A 23,509-nucleotide genomic window follows, 5' to 3' on the forward strand; every position below is an offset into this window, starting at 1 on the left:
TGCCACTTCGGGTGCTGAAATGGGCGAAATCCTTTCACCGACTTTCTTTCAAGAGCTCAAAGAATCGTGGTTGAAGAACAACAAAAAAGATTCAAGAGGGAACGAAGAAGAGAAGAGGGAAATGAAAGAGTCTAGGTAGAAGAAGATAAGTGAGAACAGACATTGCAACGCCCGTAGAGGAGGGCGAATCTCTCAAAACAAATTGGTTATCAATTAAGGCCACTAGATCTTCTTAGATACAATACAGTGGATAAAGCACACTGGATTTGGAAAGAAAGCCGACTCACACACTCACATCTGAACGCGGCGAAAGAGGAGAACGTCAGATGAGGGGTGTCCAACTCACAAAATGACACGTGTCACCATGCAGAACCAGGAAGCCAAGACTTTTTTCCAGCATTCAATGACGCCAAATCGCCGCCGCGTACACCCCTGAAAGCTTCCCACCACTTGTCACATCTTCAACCGTCCATTTCATTCCCTCTCCTGTCTCGTGACACCCTTACCACGCCATCCTTTGTAATAAATCAGAGGAGCTACATAACAACAAACAGTACAATTTTTTCCTTTTTCCCCTTTTATATATGTTAAATCCTAATTATATTAGTATTATTATTATTATTACCCAGAACTCATACGAAGAACAAATTCATACAAAGAAGACGAGGAGCAGCCTTAATTCAGTCGATATTCCTTTTGTTAGTTTTTCTCTACGGGGAATAAAGGGAAGGGAAAGAAGAAGATATTGGGATTGAAGGTGTATTTTTTTTTTTTTTAATTTAAAAAATGGCGAGGGTCGCCGACGCATCGGCTTCGATAATGTTGACATCGGGCGCTAGCGGCCTGATAAGCGCCGTGCTGTCGGTAAGGGCGTTGAGGAGTTTGGTGGTGCTGGTGAGGGCGTTGGTGCTTTTACTGTTGGTGCCGTTCCGAGGGAGGCGAGGATCAGTGGACAGGCCCAAGGATGACAAGCATGAGGTTACGCATGCTTCTATTCGGAAGGTTCCAGTGGTGAGGGTTCCCGCGACGGTTCCGTGGAGGTGCGGTGCGGCGGTGGCGGTGGACCAGGATGTGGCGGCGAGGAGAGCCCTGGCGATTGGTAGGGTGGTTCAGGAAGGTGGCGGTGGTGAGAAGTCAGTCAGGGAGTTTTCGCTGTTGACAACTTTGAGGGGCGACACTTTATTCACGCAGTCGTGGACGCCGCTCAGGGTCAAGCTTAGGTATGTTTTTTGATTAGTTGTTCCTGAATTTCATCACGTTTGCGTTGCTGTCCCTTTCTGTTTGTGTCTCACGATTGATTACATTAGGGCTTCGGATGTGTTCTCCTTTCGTTTTTTGAGGATTGTGTTTATGTTGTTTGGGTACAGATTGGAGGAAAAAAATTCCAAAAACTGTTCTTGTGCTTCATTTCCATTTCCAATTTCATTTTCTTTTCTTTTGGATGAAAATGGAATCAGAGATGTCATCGCTTCTACTTTCTTCCTCTGATATTTTTGCGGGTTTTGTTAATGTTATGGGTGGTGTATTTTGATTTCTTTCCGTCTACAGTAAGCAGATGTCTTTATTCTTATGTTTGAATTCCAACATAACCATTCAGTGAAATTCAAAAATACGAAATTGCCATTGACATTAATGGAACTGGGCATATTCTCTCATACCTAATTCATAAGCGTCAGACTTTATTTTCAATTAATGTCTAAAAGGAATATTGTGGTCTGCATTGACTGCCTCTGCAATTCCCTGCATTGGAGCTTACCCCTAGGATTGCAGTACCCAAGTAAAGCAATCCATTGTTTTTCTTGGATGCTTCTCAACCCAGTCTTTTTTGTGGGGCTCCCTCCCTTGTCTTTATTATATAAAACGCCACTAAGGACACCAGAAAATATTCCTCCCTCTGCTATTGTATGCAATGTGATAATGTTATTTCCTGACACGCTCTTCAATTGGCACACAATTTTATCAGATCTTTGTTCTGCAGAGCACTGGCTTTGTGGGGATGCTCTTTTGGTCATTCTTTTGTTTTTATTTCTAAAATTGGTTTGCGCTTTTCTTGGTGGAAGTTGCTTCATTAATTTATGTTTTGGCTCTGCTGCTTGCAAGTTGTATACTCTCTCGGTTATATTTCCTGAAGTTAGTGGGTAGACTCTAAGTCATCATGTCAAAGTTCAATGTCAAGTCTTACTCCTGGAACATATTATGGGAAGTAATTATTTCTGTGAAATATGATGTATACCTACAGGAACAATCTTTAATAAATGAAAGAAAAGGAAAAAAAAAACGAAAAAAGAAAAACCACTTACATCTTATTTGCTCAATTTTTTTTACCAGCATGATACTTGGAACGATTTTTGCTTATTTTTCAACTGCATGTCCCTGTTGAATTGTCGAATAATTTTCATGATGCACTAGGCTTATGCTGGCGATCACTTTTTAAATGGATCATCTGTGAAGTGGCTGGCCAGAATTTTGAACCTAGGATGTCGTGCTTACCTATTTATACCGATATGTTACAGAACCAGTAGTCAGAATAATCAAAGATGACTTCAGAAAATTAACAGCATCATAAAATGGTTTAAAATACTAAAATTTTAAAATCGTTGAGAATAAAACACCAGGTTTGTGAAGAAAAAAAAATAAAAATAGAACACCGAATTGGTTCCGGATCAATCATTTCGGCAGCAAAACTGACCCCTATTTAACACATTATGGGGCTTCCAGTTGGAACTGTAATTATGCATAGGTTGTAATGACACATCAATTGCACAACTCATGTGAAATCTGAATCTCTGGTAAATTAGATGTTGGGTTTTGGACAGGTTAACACATCTTACCCTTTAGTTTTAAGGCCTATTTCCTGGAATAGCAGGAGCTAGCCGAATATGAACACTACAAGCAGTTGCTAGCTTCAGTCAACTATGTTGGGTTTATCTGTTTTTCTCATGGAGCTGTTTTCTGCCTAATAAAGTGTGAAATGACATACATGTTTTTGAATTAAATTTCTATCCTGGACATTTTTTTTCCCTTCTTGTTGTTCTTCCTTACTTTGGATCTGCCTCACCTACCAAAATGGTAATGTCCCATGTGCCTAAACAACAAAATTAAGGAATCATCTGTCATTAAAGGTTCCACTTTGTTGGGCCAACAATAATTACTCCCGTCTTAGCATTTTGCTTTCATTCTCTAGATAGTGACCCAGATGATCCTGAGAAATGTGTCGAGAGAAATCTAGTGTTTTCTCCATATTGACACATTCCAAAGATTAGATTGATTGAGGGACAGAGATGACCTGTGTTTTGTTGTAAATGTTTTCCTTTTATTTTAGATTAATCAAATCCCTAATGGTGTTCTTATATATTTTCTCGACTTCTTTAATTGAATGTAGAATGTATTCAATGTTAAATAATTGTACCTTTTTTCTTACATTTTAAATTAAGAAGCCCTGATGGTTTTCCTTGAGCTCATCATGATGGAATGACTTTTATGACAGTCCCCTAAAGTTCTCATTTCTCTTGTTCCCTAGAAAATTTTTCCCTTTTGCATAGGAGCATCTGATTTTATATGCATCAACTATTTCATTTTCTGATGATCTATTGGATCTTATGCAGGGGACTGATTGTTCTTATGCATGGCCTGAATGAACACAGGTTTGCAATGTCTTCTTTCACCTCTGCGGTTGAATGCCATGTTAGTTGATTGTTTTACTAGATACATTCCTTAACATTTTCAATATGAATTATAGTGGCAGATACAGTGATCTTGGAGAGCAGTTGAATGCTAATGGATACAAGGTCTTTGGAATGGATTGGATTGGTAAGTTTAAAACCATTTGACAGTGCTGCATTTGATATTATATACTCATAATCAGTCAATAGTTTTCTCTATGTGATATTATGATACAGAAAGCATGTCATAATTTCCCCAGAGATGTTCCATCTTAGCTTAGCTACCTCATTTATTGTTTCACTGGACATTTCCTTTGGTTTATTGTTCCTTAGTCTGACATAAGGAGGCAAAGTTAAATCACAGTTGAATATCAAAAAGCAGGCTGGCATCAATCATATGGACTCTTCCATCATAACATAATTTGTCCATGCTGGTTGATAGAAAGTACCTACTAGAAAATATTCCATACTCAGTTCATTTGTTTAGAGCTACTTATTGTGCAAGACTAACGCCACTCCATTACTTTCTCTAGACTGTTTGAATCATTTCTATTGCATGTCTTGGCAAAACAATTTTACTATTTTTATCCTGGAGTCCCTGGTCAAGGTCCTCCTGATAAAAATGCAATGTAAACTCTTTTTTATTTTTTTCCTTTTCATTTTTGTTTTATATGGGAGATGTGCTATTTAGTACTTCCATGTTAATTATCCAACTATATTTCAATATTAAGCATTGAGTGCTCCAATTCAATACCCCTAGCTGTTAAAATATGCTATGAGTCTAAAATGGCTCAGGTTTAACATCATTATGCAAGCAGTTTGGATTTAAATTGATCGTGCATTCTTGGAAATAAGAAAATGAATGTTTTATTGGCTCATTACTTTCTTGTAGAGTAATTGGGTCTTCATTTGCTTGCTTGATAACGCTACCATATAGTAGTTTTTCTACCTATTATCCCAATTCTAATGTCATTAATGACTTGTGCCATGTGTCCGACTAGTGATTTCTCTTGGATTCTTTTACCAATGTGCTAAAACGACCTTGTGGGGTAAACCATAAAAAAGCTAAGAGAACTCTGTCATTTTATTTTGTAATTGAGGGTGCTTTGGAAGTGGTACAAGATATAGCATGAGAGACTGAAGGGAAAATGGAGTCTTCTGCTATGATTGGTTCTTGGAAAATTTGAGGAAAAATGTGAGGGAAAGAAAATAGAGAGAAAAAGTAAAGGGAAAGAAAAAGTGAAAGGAAAATAAAAAATAAATTTGAAAATCAAGAAACTATTTTTATATTCTACTTCAAACTCATTTTACTTATTTTTCCTCTTTTATGTAAAGATTATATAATTTAGAAGAGTATAAATTTCTAACTAATGTGAAACTAAACATGAGAAAATCATATTCCTTAGCATTTTTTCTCTCTGTAGTACTTTCTGAGAACCAAACATAGTCGTAAAGTAGCATAGCAAGAGTATTAAGGGTAATTAGCTTGGAAATGATGAAAACCTAATGGAGAACTCTGTTTGATGAATGGAAATTGTTAAATGATTTATGCAGGGCTTTATACCACAATTTATCCCATTAGAAAAGGATTTTCTTAGAAATTTCAGTACTTATGGATATGGATTTTGCCTCATTTAGGGGTTCTAGAATCTGGAGTTGAACATGGAAATAAATATAGGATTGTGTACGGTTCAAAACTAGCCCTTGAGGCTTGGCTCAAGTGGTAATCAGATGGGGAGGGTTTGCGGGTGGTTTGAGGTTCAAATCCCAATGAAAACAAAAATTACCTATTAAAAAAAAGTGGTGTATGGTTCAAAATTAAAAAATAGAGGAAGTAAAAGCTAATTAGGTGGCTTAGACAAAGAAATTCAGCCATGGGTTTCTAGTCAAGATCATCCATTAAGATTTGGGTTTTGATTATGTATGGACTAAGGTCTACTGATTGTAAAACAGGATAGAAGAAGACATGTTGGATGAGGTTGAATGCACAATATCCAGGAAATTAGAATAAAACAGAAAACCTTGGTTGCAACTAAGTTAGAGGAGGAGGGGAGAGAGAACCTAGAGAATTCACACCTAGGGTTATTAGGGATCATGCTAAGATGATAAAAGCATCACACAACCCAAAGCAAGCGTATCTGCTGCTGTAAGCTCAGAAAGTTTTTAATTAGCTTTTAGTGTAGGAGTTTGCAATTGTTTAGCTTTAGTGAACTCATGACCCTGAACACCAATTGGTCAAGGTAAAGTTCACCCCTTATCAACCAGGGCCATTTAGCCCATTTAAATCAGAAAGCAAACAATAAGAAGTCTGACGCCATCCTGCCCATTAAATTCCTCATAGAAAAATTACAAAATCACCTTAGGCTAAATTATTTAAAAGAAATGCTAAAAAAAATATTAAGCCATCAGTAAATAATGAATCCAAAATAAAATAAAAACACTTTCAGTGACAAAAAATAAAAAATAAAAAATAAAAAATCAAAGCATCCACCATATTTCTAATTTGCTAAATAAAAAGTTGTGATTTAAAATTAGGGGTTCCTTTTCTCCTGCCCTCATCAAACAATTTTTTTTTTTTTGATAGATAAACACACATAAAATATATATTAAGAAAAAATGGCGCTTAAGAGGCAACTCAAAGCATACAGGGAGTGTACAAGAGTCGCCAAAAGGCAAGGACAAAAAGAAGCAAAAACTGATCAGCCTTCATCTAGAACCCAACCAATCAAAAAAGTTGATTGAAGGTAAAAGTCCTACATCTAAACAAGACTTAGACCAAGACCAAAGATTATAAACAAATGAATTTTTCATCATTTAAATCTAAATATCCTCATTAACAAAAGCTATCCTGTTTCTTTTCTTCCAAACCGTCCAAAATAAACAAAGAGGAGTTGCCATCCAAGCCTTTCTACGCTTCTTGCTCACAAAGGAACCATGCCAACCTAGAAGAGTGTCTCCAGCCGAAAGCGGAAGGACCCACTTAACACCAAACAAAGCAAAAACAAGCTCCCACAAAACCCTCACCTTGGAGCAATGGATAAGAATGTGATTAATCGTCTCCTCTTTAGCACAACAAAGGAAACATCTATTAGCTATGTTCCACCCGCTCCTTTTGAGTTGATCCAGGGTTAGGACCTTCCCCCATGAAGCTTCCCAAGCAAAGAAACCCACCTTAGTAGGAACACAAGGGCTCCATATGATGTTCCACGAAAACGGGACTGCACATCTAGGTTCAAGAGAACTATAAAGGGATTTAACAGAAAAATTCCCATTCTTTCTCTCTTTCCACACCACCCTATCCTCCAAACCAAAAACGAGTCTCTTTCCTTGTAGAGTCAAAAGGAACCTCTCCACCGCCCCCACTTCCCAATCATTGAAAGATCTAGAAAAATGGGAATTCCACCCCCTCTTCCCCCAAGGAATCCCAACAATCCATTACCCACGCATCTTTTGAATCCGCTAAGGCATACAAATAAGGAAAGGAATCACAAAGGGTATTGTTCCCGCACCATTTGTCCTTCTAAAATCTCACTCTTCTACCATCCCCCACAAAAAAGCAATAATTTATAAGCATCAAAGAGCCTTCCTTTCTAATTTCCTTCGAAAACCCCACCCCATAGCCCTCCCTTACTTCACGGGTGCTCCAACCTCCTCCTTCCTCCTCAAACTTCCTACTAATAACAAGCTTCCACAAGGACTTCCTTTCAACCGCAAAGTGCCAACTCCATTTGCACAAAAGGGCCCCATTGAGAATAGAAAGATTTCTAACTCCTAAGCCATCCTTCCTTTTATCTGAACAAACAATTGCCCACTTTACAAGATGAGGCCTCTTCTCCAAAGCTCCCCCACCCCAAAGAAAGTCCCTTTGGATTTGCTCTAGTCTCAATTTAACAACTCTTGGCATACACATCAGGGACATAAGATAGATTGACATGCTAACCAAAGTGCTCCGAATAAGAGTAATTCTCTCTCTTTTAGAAATGAATTGCCTCTTCCACAAGGCTAGTCTCTTCCAAATCCTCTTCTCCACACCATCCCAAACCGCCACTGATTTGTGCAGAGCACCCAAGGGAAGCCCCAAATAAGTGGAAGGAAGAGCTCCCACTTTGTAGCTAAGATCTAGGGCCAACATCTCTGCATTCTCTACTCTTCCTACTGACAAAATTTCACTCTTATCCAAATTGATTCTTAGCCCTGATTAGGCTTCAAACCACATTAACAACCAACTTAAAAGAGTCATTTGCTCTTGAGAAGCATCATAGAAAACCAGTGTATCATCAGCGAACAATAGGTGGGTAATTTGAAATCCATCACCACACCCTTCCCCTTATCTTACAGCCTGTTAAAAATCCCTCCCTTGCTGCTCTATTTATGAGACAGCTTAAGGTCTCCATCCCGATCACAAATAAGTAGGGAGATAGAGAGTCCCCTTGCCTTAGCCCCCTAGTGCTATGAAAAAAACTCGTTGGGGAGCCATTAATCAAAACTAAATACGTTGCAATGGATATACACCAATTAATCCAGTCAGCCCATTTCCCCCCAAAACCCATTTTTTGCATCACTAGCAACAAAAAATTCCAATTTTTTGATGAATAAAGAGAAATATATTAAGAGAAAAGAGGCACTTCAAGGAAGCACCCTAGCGTATACAGGAGGTATACAAGAGAGAGAGAGAGAAAAAAAGAAAAAAACCTTTAACCAGGCTTAACCAATCAACAAAATCTACAACGGAAGGGGGACCAGAACCAAAAAACCCCCTGGTCCACTCCCACAAATTTCAAAGGAAAAACGATTTACACCCATGAAATGATTGCTCTTCATTTTGAAACGCCCTATAGTTTCTTTCCTTCCAAACAATCCAAAAAAGGCACAAGGGAGCTGAAAACCACACTTTCTTCCTTTCCTTTCTCACACAAGGCCCAAACCACCCCAATAACGCCTTTCTAACTGAAGAGGGGAGCACCCACGAAACCCCAACGAGGGAAAAAAGTAAGCTCCATAAACTTCTGGCCAACCCACAATGCAAGAGGATGTGATCAATAGACTCTTCCTCAGCTAGACACAAATAACATCTATTAGCCAAGGAGAACCCTCTTTTCTGAATACGATCTAAGGTTAAGGCATTTTTCCACGTAGCCTCCCAAGCAAAAAAACTCACCCTCGGAGGCACCAAAGAATTCCAAATAACTCTTGCAGGAAAATCTCCTAATCTTTCCGGATCCAACGTCTTGTAAAGAGACTTAACAGAAAATCTTCCGTCCTTTGCCTTAGTCCAAATTACTTGATCTTTCACATCACTATGAACCCTCTTCCCATGCAACCTTAAGAGAAGGCGCTCCACATCGAACACTTCCCAATCATTAAGCCGCTTAGAGAACCTAGGAGCCCACACTACCCCTCTAGAATGGCTCCACACATACGCCACCCAAGCCTCCTTATCCAAGGATATAGCAAATAAGGAGGGAAAAGAAGTACACAAAGGATCATCTCCACACCACTTGTCCTTCCAAAAGCTAACCCTCCTACCATTTCCCACAGAATAAACCAAATTGTCACGTAACACATCCCAACCTCTCCTAATCGCTTTCCACAAACCAACCCCAAAACTGCCTCTCACAACACGGGACCTCCAACCACCCTCTTCTTCCCCATACTTTGCACATATAACTTGCCTCCATAAAGCTTCCTTTTCCACCGCAAAACGCCAACTCCACTTACATAGGAGAGCCTTATTTAGCAACGCCAAGTTCCTCACACTCAACCCACCCTTTCGTTTATCTGAGCAAACAATAGACCATTCCACTAAATGGGGCTTCCTTTCCAGGGCCCCACCACCCCAAAAAAAGTCCCTTTGGATTTACTCCAATCTCAAACTCACACTCCTTGGCATCTAAAACAAGGACATACAATAGATAGGCATGTTGGACAGAGTGCTCCGGATCAAGGTCATTCTGCCCCCCCTTGGAGATATATTGCCTTTTCCAAAGTGAAAGCCTCTTCCTCAACCTTTCCTCAACTCCGTCCCAAGTTGCCACCTTCTTGAAACGAGCACCCAAAGGAAGACCCAAATAAGAAGAAGGGAGCTGGCTAACCTTGCAACCAAACTCAAGGGCCAACTCCTCTACATTCTTCACTCTTCCCACCGCGATGATCTCACTTTTATCCAAGTTCACCTTCAACCCTGACATGGCTTCGAACCACATAAGAAGCCAACTCAAGTAGGACACCTGATCAATGGAAGGCTCACAAAATACTTAAGTGTCATCCGCGAACAGCAAATGAGTGATCTCCACTCCCGTACCTCCTCTACCACTGAGCTGCCACCCCGGTAAAAACCTCCCCTCCTTCGCTCTCTTCAACAAACAACTAAGGGCTTCCATGACAATCATGAACAGGTAGGGGGATAGGGGATCCCCCTGTCTCAATCCCCGAGAACTTTGGAAGAATCTTGAGGAAGTTCCATTAATAAGGACGGAGAAACTGATAGTCCCAATACACCACTGAATCTAGCTGATCCACTTGGCTCCAAAACTCATCATTTCCATCAACCAAAGAAGAAACTCCAATTCACATGGTTGTATGCCTTCTCAATATCCATCTTACAAACGATGTCACCTCCCCCACTTTTCTACATCGAGTGAATCGCCTCATTCGCAATCAACGAGGCATCCAGGATTTGCCTTCCCTCCACAAATGCATTTTGGGACTTGGACACTATCTTACCCATCACCTTTTTAAGCCTATTAGCTAACACCTTTGCTAACAACTTATAAAGACTTCCCACCAAGCTTATAGGCCTAAAGTCCTTGAGGTCTTTAGCTCCTCCTTTCTTAGGAATTAGAACCATAAAAAAAGCATTAATGCTCTTAACGAACTTGCCTTGATCATGAAAGTCCTTGAAGAACCCCATAACTTCCTCCTTTAGAAAGCTCCAACTGAATTGCTAAAACACCATTGTGAAACCATCAGGACCAGGAGCTTTATCCCCATTGAGTTCTGAGAGAGCACCAAACACCTCTTCCTCAGAAAAAGGAGCCTCTAACAAAGTTGCAGCTTCCCCTTCCAGAACCCCAACCTGCAACCCATTGCATCTGGGCCTCCACTCATCTGTTTCCGACAACAAAGAGTGGAAAGCCTGAACCACACCATCTTTGATGTCACGTTCTTCTGTTACCCATGCCCCATTTATCTTAATCTTCACTAGTGAATTGACCCTCTTATGTGCATTGACCATTTTATGAAAATAACCAGTGTTTTTGTCACCCTCCCTCAGCAATAACTCTCTAGACTTTTGCCTCCATGATGTCTCTTCCATTATCACCCACTTCTTATACTCCTCCAAAGCCTGCTTTCTGAGAGTTTGCGCTTCAACAGACAACACCCTGTCCCGTTCTATTGAATCCCAAGACATCATCTGCTTTAAGACTGATTCTTTTCTAGCAGTGACATTACCAAACACTTCTCAGTTCCAAATCTTCAAGCAGGCCTTAAGCGCTTTCAGTTTTTCAGACAGAGTGAAACTGAAAGAACCTCTGAATTGGAAGCCCATCCACCAATTCCTTAACAAATCCTTAAAACCTTCTTCCTTCAGCCACATATTCTCAAACCTGAAGGGGGAAGGCCCCTTCCTCGCTCTTCCACAGTCCAACAAAATTGGGCAGTGGTCAGAAACAATTCTGGGTAGAAGACTTTGAATTGCCCCACTGAAATAACACTCCAATCCTCTGAAACTATAAGTCTATCCAACCTTGCTGAATCTGGTTATTTAACCCACCCCTCCACGTGAAAGACCCCCCTTGCAAAGGGAGATCCCTTAATTCCAAGTCCTCAATGATCTCTGAGAATCTTCTCATTGCTGAAGACAGTCTTGAAATACTGTTTCTCTTTCTCAAAAATCTAATAACATTAAAATCACCCCCTAAGCACCACGGATCCTGCCATAATCCCCTGATTGTCCCCAACTCCTCCCAGAAATCTTCCCTAAACCTCCCAACAGCAGGGCCATACACCCCTGTAAAAACCCAACAGAAGCCATCCTCCACATTTTTAAATCGACAGGAAACCAAAAAATTACCAATTGCCATTTCAATTGGCTCTAAAACTCTACTATCCCAAAAAACTAACACCCCCTGCCATACCTCGAGAATCAAGAGCGGCCCACTCCAAGAATCTGCCCACCCCCAAAGACCGAACCAAACTACATGACATACTTTGGATTTTGGTTTCCTGCAGACAAACCAAATCTGCTTTTTGAGCCTTGATTAGAGATTTAATGAGTCTTCTTTTATCGCTATCATTTGCCCCTCTCACATTCCAGGAGAGAATTTTTAACTTCATTTACCCTTAGAGACTGAACCCCCACTCTCTCGAAATAGAGCTCTTCCATACCCTGAACTTTTAAAATTAATGGAACACTCCAACCTTTTAAGTTCCCTTTCAGACTTTAAGGATTCAACCTTGACCCTTTTAGCCCCAGACCTCCGATTCTTTTGGTCTTTCCTCATGATCCATTTCTTGAGCATGGCTAGAATTTCCTCTTCACGTCCTGTGGTTGGCATGCCCAGAAAGTCACTAAACTAGGCAAGGCAAGAGGAATTCCATTCCCCATCCGCTCCAAGCACAAGCTGTCTCAAAGAGTTGCTTTCGTCGAGACTCGTCTCACCGACCACAACTAGCGCCCTTTCCTCCCCGAAAGAGGCCACCACAACACTTCCGCCAACCAAAACCATGTTTAGGGGGCGAATGCCCGCATCCGCTTCAACCATCTCCTTCCCGATCCACAATTGCAACTTCGGAACCCTTTCGTCACTCTTTTCCGACAAGAAATAGATGAAGAAGAGAAGCCCCGCACCCCTTGAGACACCAAAGGGAAGGGATGAGAGGAATACCTTGTCGCTTCAGCCTAAAGAGCTTCATCGGTGCCGAGATCCAAGCCGACGTCGACTTGAACCACTCCAACGGGACAGTCACTGCTGCACGATTGTCCCCCGTGAGGAGCCCTTAAGGACTATTCACCCCCTTTCTACCCTCCACCCTTAAAAGAGAAGGGCCACTCAATTGGGCCCGACCCAACCCACCTCTATCTTTAACAGCAAGCCCAGTTACCCTTTGGTCTTTTTGCAATTCAACTGGGCTTTCCCCCACCGGCCCACTTGCCCCCTTTGAGTCCCCTGTATCCTCCAAACAGACCCTCCTACCACCGCCTCCAAAATCATCCTCACCTGCAACTACTTTTTGAAAACAACAGTCTAATCCTTCACCAAAACAACCACTCTTCCCTCCAGAGCTTGACACGTCTCCCCTACTAGTCTGTAACGGGAAAAGGTCTTTCTCCACTCCCATACTCGCGTGTGGACCACCATCGTCGTCACCTCTAACCTTTGACTCTGGTGACCCTTCACTGCAACTTCTCGGAACAACCTTGGAAAATTTCGGGGGGACTTCCCACCACAACTGGATGGAGTAGCACATAGACTCGACCACTAGCTGTAAGGACACGGGTAGACTTCTCCCATTCAACCTCACTAGGATCCTAGCCCACTGTATTTGAACCGAATTCACCAATCCTTCATCCATTGCTACGAAGCCCCCACAACAGTCCCCGATTTTAATGAAGACTTCGTGGCTCCACAAATGCAAAGGGAGACCCAACACTCTCACCCACGCCTCCTTGTAAGACCCCTCCTTTACTAAACACCCAGTATCGTGTTGCCATCTTTCCAAACTGAGAAGTCTCTCCCTGAACCTCCTAGGTCCTCTAACCAACACCCTTTCTACCTCCAAAATATCCTCAAACTCAAATAGAATTAAAGACCCCCCAAAAATATACACCTGCAAGCCAAATCTTAATTGCCATGTACTCCTAGCCCACATTCCAAAGCCTGAACCTTTGATACTGAAAAGATCCCTCTCCAAACTTCCCAACTAGGCATCTCCTAAGCTTCTCTTCTCTGCCTTGCACAACTCCTTCTCCAATCTGAAGCCAAATAGTCTTCTCCGCCAAACATTCTTTCTTTCTTACTACACTCGCATACGACATGCTCCCACTTCCATTCTTCCCACTTTCAGCCTTCTGACTGCCCCTAATCTCACCCGATGGATCCACCTTTTCCTCAGAAAAAGGAACAACCTCGAGCGATCGTAATTTCTCAGCCAAGATGAACCAACCCCCATGGTTTCCTTCTCCTTCTGGGAAAACTAGAGAGAAACTCTTTGCTTCTGCCGTGACCACCTTGCAGAAAATAAGAACCTTCCAGCCCCATTCTCCCAGCAATCCAGCCTAAAAAACTTCCTCTCTCCTTCCACCCTTTACTCCACCTCGGCAACCCAACATCTCTGCAACAAGCTTCCACTCCTGCCAGAAGGCAGCGTAGACTGAGCTCCCCAAATCTGATCCACCTGGAGTAACCTCTTCTGCGCTCCACTATGACCCCTCTCAGTCTCCCTCCAAGCCCCTCAACATAGATGTCAAAGGACTTGCACTCCAATTAATATGATCGTATGCCTTCTTTATATCCAACTTACACAATACTCCACTTTCAGTCCTTTTCAGCAAAGAATCTATGGTCTCATTAGCGATTAGCGCAACATTGAGAATTTGTCTTCCTTCAACAAAGCCATTTTGGGATGAGGACACCACCTTTCCCACGACCTTCTTTAGCCTACTAGCTAAGACCTTTGCTAGTAGCTTGTACAATCCTCCCACCAAAATGATGGGTCTATAGACTCTTAGATTGTGTGTCCCACCATTTTTTGGAACTAAAACCAGGAACGTGGTGTTCAGGCTTTTGAAAAATCTTCCCCTCGCATGAAACTCTTTGAAGAAACCCATTATCTCATCTTTAACGAATTCCCAACAGAATTGCCAGAAAGTGAGAGGGAACCCATTTGGACTAGGCGCTTTGTCCCCATTCAGCTCTGAAAGGGCGGAGTAAACCTCTTCCACAGAGAACAGCTCCTCCAAACTGGCTGCCTCCTCAACCTTAATTCTATCAAAATCCAAACCATTCAAACTAAGGTGCCAACCACCAGGATCCGATAGTAGATTCTGGTTGGCCCTAACCACACCCCTCTAAATCTCTTGTTCTTCTGTCAACCAGAGACCATTAATTTTGATCTTTGCCAAACAATTCCTCTTTCTGTTAGAATTTGCCATCTTATGAAAGAATCCTATGTTCTTATCACCTTCCTTCAACCACATTTCTCTTGATTTTTGTCTTAAAGAAATTTCCTCCATAAGTGCCACTTCTTGAAATCCTCCTTATCCTCCTTTCTAGCCTCTAACTCCAGCCCAGATAAAGCTCTTAGTCGCTCCTGATCGTCCCAAAAGGACACTCTGTCCAGAGCCAGCCTCTTGTTCACCCCCACTTTCCCAAACACATCCTTGTTCCAAATCTTCAAATTGGTTTTTAAAGCCTTTAATTTTTATGTCAGGAGAAAGCTATAGGAGCCATTGAAATTGAAACCTTGCCACCAGGCTTTCAGCATCTCCTTAAACCTCTTCTCCTTCATCCACATATTTTCAAAACGAAAAGGAATTTGTCCCCTCCTCACCCTACCCCCATCTAACAGAATTGGAAAATGGTCAGACACTGGTCTTGGGAGAGTACCTTGCGTCACCCTGCTAAAATGAGTCTCCCAATCCTTCGATACCAGAAACCGATCCAATCTTGACATGGATTGACCATTCAACCCTCCATTCCAAGTAAAGGGCCCTCCCTGTAGGGGAAGGTCTCTCAAAGCCAACTCATCAATCACCTCCGAAAACCTTCTCATGGAAGCAGATATTCTCCCTTCTCTACTATGCTCACTAGGAAATCTGATCACATTAAAATCCCCTCCAATACACCATGGGCCAGTCCACAACCCTCGAATGACCCTTAACTCCTCCCAAAAAAATTCTTTGTATCTTTTCAAGGTAGGCCCGTAGACCCTCGTAAAGGTCCACAACAAGCCATCCTCACAATTTTTAAAGCGACATGAAATTGAGAAGAGATCCACCTCCATACCTACTAAATCCAATACTCTGTTATCCCATATGACTACCCACCCCACCAGCTGCCCCTCTTGCATTCACTGCTCCCCAACCTAAAAATCTTCCCACTCCAAGATTGCGCACTAACCCAGGGACACATCTTGAATTTTAGTCTCCTACAAACACACCAAATCCACTCTTTGAGACCTAATCAAGGCCTTGATTAACTTCCTTTTATTTCTGTCATTAGCCCCTCTAACATTCCAAGATAAATTTTTTATCTTCATCTAAGGGTCGAGAGTCAGGCTCCACCTCCTCTGACCAAATTGTTCTCCTTGCTTGCACCATTATAATTAATGGACCACTTTAATTTTTTCAGTTCTTGATCAAACTTAGTAGTCCCTGTGGTTCCTCTCTTATTACTTTGCTCTCTTCTTCTCTTGGTCCTTAAAAGCAAATTCAAAATTTCAGCTTCAAAGCCTTTTGTTGAAAATCCTAGAAACTTGCTGAACCTCGCCAAACAAGCTGTCATCCCATCGAAAGCCTTTCCCCTCCAAATCCGGAAGCAACACCTCATCCTCACCCCCCACTCCTTCCTCAGCTAGAGACTTCTCCCCCTCAAAGGCCATCTCCCATGTTCTACCATTAGCCAAAATAATACTGAGCCGGTTCTGCTCCTCTCCACCATCCACGGAGGCTAACCCGCCGAGAGACCCCCCCTTCACCCCCCTTCACCACAACCCAACGGAACCTAGAAGGAGTAAAAGAAGAGAGATCCCGACCCCCCACAAAGAACAAAGGAGAGTCGACGTACCTGGATGCCTCTGCAAACAAAGCTTCTTTAGTAAACGTCGCTCTTTTCACCACCTCAAGGGCCTCTAGCGACAAAGTAGCCCTCGAAATCCCTTCGAGAGGATCCTCATCTCCTCTTTCCTCTCTTGCCTTGCCAATTGAAGACTCCTCTGATGCCCTAGAATTTGGGACTGAAGACTCTGGTCGTGTTGAATACCCTTCTCCCGCTACTCCAACAACTTCGGGCCCAAGGCCCAAAACATATTCCTCCTCACAACCCACTAAACACCCTTTTAAGGCGTTTAAAGCGATGAGCCTTAAGACATCATCTTCTCGGCCCAAAACCACCTGAGGCTCCTTTTCATGTCCTTGGGCCTCTCCAAGGCCCAAACCAGTAGGCCCACTTTTGAAACCACCCAACCCTAAACCATGTCCACCCAGTCTATTTAAAAATGACTTCTCAACCCTTCTCTCTTGGACTCTGCAAGGAAGGTTACCTACCCCAATCCTCTCTTTAGTCTCTAGCTAGAACACGCTCAACCTCACTTGGCGACTCAGATTCAAACAACAAGAGTCCTCTGCCTAGCACAACAACACTCAATTTCCCCTTTAAAAGCCAATGCTGATGTGTTCATCTCCTTACGAAATCCAACTCAGGTAATGAAGCTATATTATTACCCCACTAGCCCACCATACACTGTTTCATTTGATCTAACCTTCCTTGCACTTCTCTTTTCCCCAACTCTAACCAAACTGAATCGCCTATTCTTCCCGGTTTCAACTTTACAGCATCTGCGTAGGACTTTGTCTCCACCCCCTTCTCCCTCCAAAGAACCTTCGAACTCCCCTTCTCCCTTAATGGAGGCTCTGGAACTCTGGTTTCCTTTAAGCCTCCAGAAGGGACTACACCAAGGCCTCTCAACTTCTCGGCCAGAGTATTCCATCCACCAGACAGCCCCTTCCCTTCTGGAAAGATAATGCTGATTTTTTTTTGTTTTGAGATCACGGACAAAGCATAGAATGAACCTTCCTGCCTCATTTGAATGACGCTCCAGCCTATACTTCCTACCCCCCTCCTCCCAACCAAGAACCCAACTTCTGTTATTGATCTCTCTACAATAGGCTTCAACTCCATCCAGTAAGCAACGTAAACTAACCTCCCCTAATTGAATCCATGAGGAGATACCTCTGCTTCTCTCCCAAATACATCCTTTCAACTTCCCTCCCACATCCTCAACCAAAATATCGAACGACTTAGACTCCACCACAAACCAACTTCTTCCATCCCTGGCAGCTCCAACTTCTCCCATTCCAACTCATATTGGAACTTTCATTAAACAACTTAAACCACTGGAGTTACACTACATTGTGTGGTAATGAGTGAAAATTTTGTCAAAATGATGGAAAGTCTGAACATAGTTGAAATAAACATCAAAACATGTTCTCTCTCTCTCTCTCACACACACATTCACTCCTTGCTTACACAACATATAGAATATCAGAGAGAGAGAACTGTTGATTAGACTGCCTTTGGCCAATCCTTCATAGTAAGATCAGAGAGAAAAACTGTTGGTTAGACTGCCTTTGGCTAATTAGACTGCCTTTAGCTAATCCTTCATAGTAATATAGTCTTTTATTTTGGAGCCGCGCTCCATGAGTCATGTTCTTCGCCTACCCTGGCATTTTTGAATGTTCATTCTATTTGTGGTTCCAATGGTTTGGTGAAGCATTCACCGAGGAGATTTAAGCATGTTCCGGTTTTTTTTTTTGTTTTTTTGGTAGCTTGGTCAACCATACAAGTTACAAAGCGAGGATTATTAACTTCCTTATGACCTTGAGTCATCTTTCTTTATGTGATTGAATGAAGGTGCTAGTATGAGTATTTAATTTTGTTTGTGGAGTATGCTTATCACCTTCTTTATTACAAAGGTATCCTCCATTGGTCTTGTTGAGTTCCATAGAAGAGGATGAAAACCAAAAGCAAGTAGATTTTGATATGAAAGATTGCAAATGCCTCAAATAATTTCAAAAGGATATCTATCACTACCAAAACATGGTTTACCTTGTATCTTTTTCGAGGCTGGAATTGAATTTTTAACCTGTACAAGATTTGGGCCTTCTTTGTATACAACCTGTGTACGTAGGGAGTGCCTCCTGTTTTTTGGCGTGTTTTAATCTAATTTTCTTCTTTGTCTATCAAAAAAAAAAAAAAAAAAAAAAAGAGATGGCAATCATTTCTGAAAAAGGTTTTTTATTTTTCATTTCTTTTTCAACACTTGCATTCCTGCCATGCATCCATCTGGCTTAGCCTTCAAGGAAAGTCATCTTATTATTCTTATTTACTGTTTCAAATGTAGAGATCACAATTCTTCAACCATGCATATATGTTTGGATGTTGCAGGGATTGATTATTCCAATTCGGATACCCATTGGTGCAAAAAAGTAATATGTGAAGCTCCTCCTAATATGTAAGCTTATTATAAGATCATGTGGAGGATGCACACTTTTTAAGAAAAGAAAAGCTAAAGTATTAAGGCACGGTTTCCCTTTCATATTTGAGCTGGAGACCAGAATTATGGAATTAGAAGTGTTTCTTCATTTTCCCTCTTTCCTTTACTACCCTTTTAATTAGTGAGTATGTCCTTTTGGCTCATGTGAATTTTGGAATTGTGAGAGTCCTTGAGTTGAAATTTAAACGATGCCTGATAGGTCTCTTAAGCTACTATGGTGCATTCTAGCATAGGCCTTCTACCTGGAGGTTATAGCTGTACTTTTATGTTCTATCACCAGTTAGTTACAATCTAATGAAGGTATGGCCTTGCATTTCATTCAAAAAATACTTTGGAAATTTGGCGTTTGCTTATGGGTAAACTTGTATTTTAAGCTAAATGGACATTAGTTTTTGCATTTTCTTCTCTGGGGTAATATTGAGTGTAAATTCTTTGTGCTTGGTTACTTTTCCTATTTAAACCTTGTAAGTAAAATTTATTGGGAGGTTTCAATGTGGGTATATTGTTTGGACTTGAAATAGTTTTGCTAATTTGAGTTGGGTGTCTGTCTGAGCTACTCAATTTTCTGAAATTCATTCTCGGTTTATCCATTTCTGTAATTTGGTTTAATTTTACCATCCTTTTTCTTCTTAGGACATGGTGGAAGCGACGGGCTGCATGCATATGTCCCTTCTCTTGATTATGCTGTTACTGACCTGGTATATTTTGATGTTTTGTTCATAAGACAAATGAAAAAGAAATGAGAACTTGTACTTAATATGTGTTCATCTTTCTTAATTTTTTCACAGCAAACATTTCTCCAGAAGGTTTTGGCTGAAAATCCAGGGCTTCCATGCTTCTGCTTTGGGCATTCAACAGGCGCTGCCATTATCCTAAAGGCAAGTCTTATTTGGAATATGGACTTCTCATGGTATTACATTCTTGTGTTGCTCAGTATCCCTACTCTTATACCTTGTTGCTTGAATAATTAATTACAGGCAGTACTGGACCCAAAGATTGAAGGCTGCATAGAAGGCGTAGTGCTGACTTCACCTGCAGTTGGAGTAAAGCCCCCTCATCCAATTTTTACTGTAAGAACATTTAATCACATGCATTATCTTCAAATTATGATGGAAAAGAGGGGAAAAAAAAAAAAGGAAGAAATAAATACAATGCAACATTTTCTGATGAAATACCATACCACTTAGAAATTGAATATGGGTCTGAGGGTTGATCACACCTTATCTCTTTGTTTCTGTGATGGCAGGTACTGGCCCCAGTTGTCTCCTTTTTTATTCCAAGATTCCAATGTCGTGCTGCAAATAAGCAGGGCATATCTGTCTCTCGGGATCCAGCAGCACTGCTTGCTAAGTATTCTGATCCACTAGTGTACACAGGATCCATCAGGGTTAAGACTGGTTATGAAATTCTTCGAATCTCAACCTACTTGCAGCAGAATCTGAGCAGATTGAGAGTTCCCTTTCTTGTTCTTCATGGTGCTGCGGATAACGTAACCGACCCAGAAGCTTCTAAAACACTACACGAAGAAGCCGCCTCAACTGACAAAACATTCAAGTTGTATGAAGGGTTATTACATGATCTCCTCTTCGAACCAGAACGTGAAGCTATTATGAAGGACATAATTGAGTGGCTGAATTGTAGAGTAGACGGTTAGGTAGTGTTAAGGGAGAAAAACTTCATTGTCCTCTCTAACTACATAAACAAAAAATTAGACAAAAAATTGCTATTTTAAATTAGCCTGAATCTTTCCACTGAAGTAAATGCCACTAAAATAAAATAAAAATGCTATTTGGGTTTCCCTTAATTGGGAAAACATTATTTTTCTTTGCTTTCTTTATAATTTCCTTCTCATTGTATATGTGATTTTTCCTTCAGGTTGAAGATGAACGATAGCTGGAACAAATTTTTGATATCATCATTCTATCGTCAAAAGAGATGTTGATTTGTGTGCAAATTACATGTGAAAGCTAAAATGTTGGTATTTACATGATAATTGCACATAAATTAACTATTTTAATCTACATTTGTGCTAGTGTCTTTTTTGGAATTAATGTTGCAAGTTAGAGAGTTTTTTGTGTAGAATTCAGGTGTTCTATAGCTTTCACATTATTCTAAAGAAAAGCAAACAAGATTAATAGAGAATTGTAGGTTGATGAGTAGGAAATAAGGAAGTTTGATAACTAGTTTGAGACCACATTGCCACTTCGATGCTTGGTGATAAAGCAAAAAGAAAATTTGATATAGATTTTGATATATGAAGCTTGTATCAAACTTGTTGGAAATGAGGAGATTCGACACTAGGATGATACTTGAGTTTTTGGGTAGCTACAGTGTATGAATCAGATCCACCATTCGATACACTACGACATAAGGAGAATGGTATCACTTAACATCAAGATGTGAAGATAGTTCATTGGAAGGAGGTGCACATCACTTTGATATGTGAAATCCCAATCTAACATGCAAAGTGTTGTATAGACCATTATTGATTAGTATCGATTTCAAATATCGGGCTTTTAGAAGTTTTGATGAGTACTTTCAATATGCGAAGTGAATTCGACACAAGATAACATCAAATTTCTTCTATCGATTTGTAACGAAATAGTTATTTTGATATTTGGAGGCTAAGTAGAGTTTAATTGCTATATCGAATGTTTCATCAAATCTATGTTCTGGTATTGGATCTTGTAATAATGTATGTAAAAAATGAAGTTTTTGTTTTTAGATTGGGGATTTAGTTGTGCACGAGGTAGGTTATCATTGGGCTTGGTACATGTATCTTTGTTTATGAATAACCTACTTATTAGGATAAAACCCTTAAAAGCATGATATGATGTAATAAACTTTTGGATTTTATTGTTTATTAATAAAATTTAGTTCATTTTTATCTATCATAATTCCATACATTATACCTTGTAAGCATTCTAACCTGCATCTTTTGTATTGTACGTGACTTGAGTATATTAGGAGTTGCACGGAAGATCCAAGTCAAGAGTTCCTTGTAAGAAGATGACTTGTTCACAACCATTTTATCTGCTTAGACAACTCATTAGAGGTTGTAGTACACCACCTCCTAATTGGAAGAATGATTGGTCTTGGCTATCAGGATGAATTTCTCATGGTGAGTGCATTAGTGTGTATTGTTACACATTGGATAAGACTTATAGTGAGTCATGACTTTACTAGGTTACTTCATTGTATTATCTTTGAATCTTGAAAGAATATCGAGCTTGTGTTAAAATTAGCGATGACTTTAACCTATGGATGAGATCGTAACCTATTCACATATTCCCTATGAATTGGGTCACTATTTATTAGGACCTTGGATTACTCTGTTCCCTATCCTTAGATCTTGTAGGGTGCATGTAACTATCCCTAGGGCTTTCAAGATCTAACATATGACCATAAAAACCATATTAGGATAAATATCTAGAGAAAAAAGTACTCATACTTGTGATCTGGATGTTCTCAGATCAAAATCCATCTGATGAATAACTTGCCTATAAAATTTGGAGGTCTTGTACACCTAAGATCTTTTGTGCAATGACTTGAACTACACTTAGCACTCTGCAATGGAAGGGAGGAAGTTTTGACTCTCGCTCTTTCTCTTTGGATGTGGAAGATGACTAACTGAAAGTCATTAGGAAACCCTAACCCATGAAGGGGGATTTATAGGGTTACCCATTGGGCGTAAGTGACTTAAGCCCATTAAGGCTTGGGTCACTTAATCTAGCCCAAAACGAGTCTTGATTCATTAATTAACCACATAAGGTCATCTAATTAATCAATTAGCCCAAACCGGAGACCTTGTTTGTTATTCCTTGTGCAACCTTGCATAATTACCAAAACACCTTTATGCACAAGAATGAACCTAGATCCAATCCAACCCTCATAAACCATGTCATCATGATATATGGTCTTAGAGTGGGGACCACTGGGACCCATAGGAGTATTGCCTCCCTCAAAATCCAATTTTGAAGTTGATTAAACTAAGATAGATCACATGATGACGTCCTAATGATTAGAAACTGAAGGAACAAATGAATAAACTTAAATAGAACCTAGGATGACTAATGATGAGAAACAAATGGAAAAAATGAATAATCCTAGATAGAACCTAGGATGACGTCCTAATGATGAGAAACCAAAGGAGATAAGAATAAACTAAGACAGAACCTAGGATAGCATCTTAACGATGAGAAAGTAAAGGAACAAATGAGTAAGCTTAGATGAGACCTAGGATGGCGTCCCAATGATGAGAAACCAAAGGAACTAAGAATAAACAAAGAGAGAACCTAGGATGGGGTCCCAATGATGAGAAATCAAAGGAACAAACAAATAAGCTTAGTGTAGACCTTCCATTTTGTCCTCCTAGCACATGTCCTATTAGGTATTTGTTTGGTACTTTACAACAATTCCTTAGTGGCCCATTACTACTCGTGTAGTCTATCTTTTCTAAGCCACCTTGGGGAATTTGGTTGAGGGATTTATCTAACCCCGTTATGACTCTTGTCAGCCTTAATTTAGACTTAGACTCACTTAGGCACCTTAGGTCCACTTAGGCACCTTAG

At 40.6% G+C, this 23,509-nt stretch overlaps 1 protein-coding gene across 1 annotated transcript; it reads left to right on the forward strand.

The window, feature by feature from the left end:
* Positions 1-285: 285 nt before the first annotated feature.
* LOC100262570 (uncharacterized) lies at positions 286-20,756 on the forward strand. Its single transcript, XM_059734014.1, has 7 exons — positions 286-1,220; positions 3,606-3,644; positions 3,740-3,810; positions 19,572-19,636; positions 19,727-19,820; positions 19,920-20,008; positions 20,185-20,756. Exons 1-7 carry the CDS (start codon positions 787-789, stop codon positions 20,590-20,592), a joined length of 1,200 nt encoding a protein of 399 aa, XP_059589997.1. The 5' UTR covers positions 286-786; the 3' UTR covers positions 20,593-20,756.
* The last annotated feature ends 2,753 nt before the right edge of the window (positions 20,757-23,509 follow it).

The sequence above is a fragment of the Vitis vinifera genome, chromosome 17 (assembly GCF_030704535.1).
Source record: "Vitis vinifera cultivar Pinot Noir 40024 chromosome 17, ASM3070453v1".
NCBI classification, from domain to species: domain Eukaryota; kingdom Viridiplantae; phylum Streptophyta; class Magnoliopsida; order Vitales; family Vitaceae; genus Vitis; species Vitis vinifera.